The sequence below is a fragment of the Bombina bombina genome, chromosome 10 (assembly GCF_027579735.1).
Source record: "Bombina bombina isolate aBomBom1 chromosome 10, aBomBom1.pri, whole genome shotgun sequence".
NCBI lineage: Eukaryota > Metazoa > Chordata > Amphibia > Anura > Bombinatoridae > Bombina > Bombina bombina.
Window position 1 is genome coordinate 191,982,489 of NC_069508.1, and position 2,475 is coordinate 191,984,963.

Sequence of the window (2,475 nt, forward strand, 5' to 3'; positions counted from 1 at the left end):
CACTTCTTGCTTTATCCATTAAATGTATAGGGGCATATGTATCAAGCTCCGTATTGAGCTTGAGGCCCGTGTTTCTGGCGAGCCTGCAGGCTCGCCAGAAACACCAGTTATGAAGCAGCGGTCACAAAGACCGCTGCTCCATAACCTGTCCGCCTGCTCTGAGCAGGCGGACAAACATCTCCGGAAATCAACCCGATCGAGTACGATCGGGTTGATTGACAACCCCCTACTGGCGGCCCATTGGCCGCGAGTCTGCAGGGGGCAGCGTTGCACCAGCAACTCTTGTGAGCTGCTGGTGCAATGCTGAATACGGCGAGCGTATTGCTCGCCGTATTCAGCGATGTCTGTCGGACCTGATCCGCACTGTCGGATCAGGTCCGACAGACATTGATAACTAGGGGCCATAGAGTGCACTAAAAAAGATTTGGCAGAGTTAAAATGCCTTGGTTACAATAATTAACCATCCACTTGTGATACCAAATTGTATGTTAGTGAAAGATAACCTTGAGCTATGGAATGCACGCCGCTTGTAGTCTAGCCTTAAAGGAACAAGTCAAAATTACATTTTCTTAATTCACACAAAGTATAAAGTGTACAATTAAAAAAAGAAAGAAAAGAAAATGTACTTTTATAATCCAAGATACCTCTTTTTCGTGATGTTTTATGTTGAAATTTAGCTGATTTCATTAAGGGCATACTAAGTAGTCTCAGGGGTGAGAACTATGTGGCAGCGGCATTTGCAGAAATATTAAACAAGTATTTATTGATAAAGTGCCTTAAGAATACTAAGTTTTCATGTGCGCTAAACCGACCGCATTAGATCTAAATCGCAAAGCTCATGCGCAAAACACATATTTTACATTCCTATGTTCTTCACATACAAAATAATGTACTTTTAATTATTAAATATATATTTATATATATAAAAACCACAGAAAGATTGAAGTAACAAAAGGTACTGTCACTTTAAAGAAAGGGATCATTGCACACAGAATTGCTTAATAAAAAATTCCATTTATTACGTTACATTTCATTGAAGAAAATCATCGACTGGATACTGCTCAGTGTTCCTGAACAGAATGACAATAATAACATACAACACCTAAAAATATAGCCTAAACTAAACAAATAAAAGCCACCCTAACATCTTTAACATAGGTAAGTACTACACAAAAAAGTCCTCAGATGGGCGACCACAGCCAGCAGGCTGCACACAGGGTCTAAATTACTCACAGAATCCCCAGAGGAAGGAAATAGCTTGCAAGCCAGGGATCCAGAGGTATACTTCTAAAATTCAAAGAGCAGGGTTTACGCGCACTGCCATTCACTTTCTTCTCCCGGTGCACGCCGGTTCTGTGATATGACGTAAGAAGTGACAGCGCTAGTGATTCCACACACACCTCATTTGATTGGTTCAACTCCAAAGAAGCTTTGTTTTCATAGGCTGCCATGCCTTCTAGGTACAAGACTCATGTGTAGCTTACTCCCAGTAGGAATAATACTATAAAAAGCAGATTTCCACAAACGCAGTTTTGTATTTACACACCAGTTAGGATATGTCCGATCCAACCCATATAATACAGGGTGTACCACGGATGGCTGGAGGCTCCTCCTAACGGCTGTCTGAAAGATGGAAAACCAAGCATATCCAGTACAGGGTTTGTCTTTTAACAGTAAGGTTCATAGCAAAAGCGCCATACACAACATTAATGCAAATGGAGTAACACACTTAGTGCCAAAGTCATGTACGTTTCACCCCCACAGTAGACTTGTGTGTCAGGGGCTTTGTCAGGGCATAATTGGTCTTCCAGAACCACCACTTTTATAGCACCTGTATACACTCATGTGATCATTATTAGAATTCCTTAAGGGGAACTTTACCATATTAAGGATTTTCTATACAAAAACTGCCCATGAAGGATGACTCCAGTATGAAGGATGGAAGAAAAATATTTAAACCTAAGTCATCTTACATGCCGTCTCTTTCACTGGTTCCATCTGTTAATATTTTTGTTAAACAAGTGGAGAAAGAGATTCAATCTCTTAAAGAAGGACATAAGTATTATAATTTGAAACCAAGTGAAAGAGAAGCCCTAAAAGAAGTAAGTACTGCTAAAAATCTAATCATAAAGCCAGTGGACAAGGGCGGCAACTTAGTCCTTATGGATGAATGTCTCTATATAAATGAGGTGAAGCGCCAATTGAATGACAAGCATCAGTATGAAAAGCTGGATACAAACCCTTTGGTTAAAATTCAAAACTCCCTATTTAGATTGTTGAATGATGCTAAAAGTCGTGGGATAACTATCCCAAAATAATTTCTCTTTCTGTACCCCGATCATCCGGTGATGCCAGTGTTTTATGTTTTTCCTAAGTTGCACAAAAAGATGAAATGCCCCCCCGGGAGGCCGATTGTCTCCGGGATTGGAAGTGTCACTGAAAAAAATTGGCGAATATGTAGATCAACATCTGCGC

At 40.5% G+C, this 2,475-nt stretch overlaps 1 protein-coding gene across 1 annotated transcript in view; it reads right to left on the reverse strand.

Moving 5' to 3' along the window:
• LOC128640793 (pneumococcal serine-rich repeat protein-like) overlaps positions 1-1,451 on the reverse strand; it is a 104,082-nt gene extending 102,631 nt beyond the window's left edge. The window contains exon 1 of the mRNA XM_053693213.1: positions 1,313-1,451. Within this exon, the coding sequence (XP_053549188.1) occupies positions 1,313-1,451 (139 nt within the window). The remainder of the gene's footprint in view (positions 1-1,312) is intronic.
• Between the last annotated feature and the right edge of the window lie 1,024 nt (positions 1,452-2,475).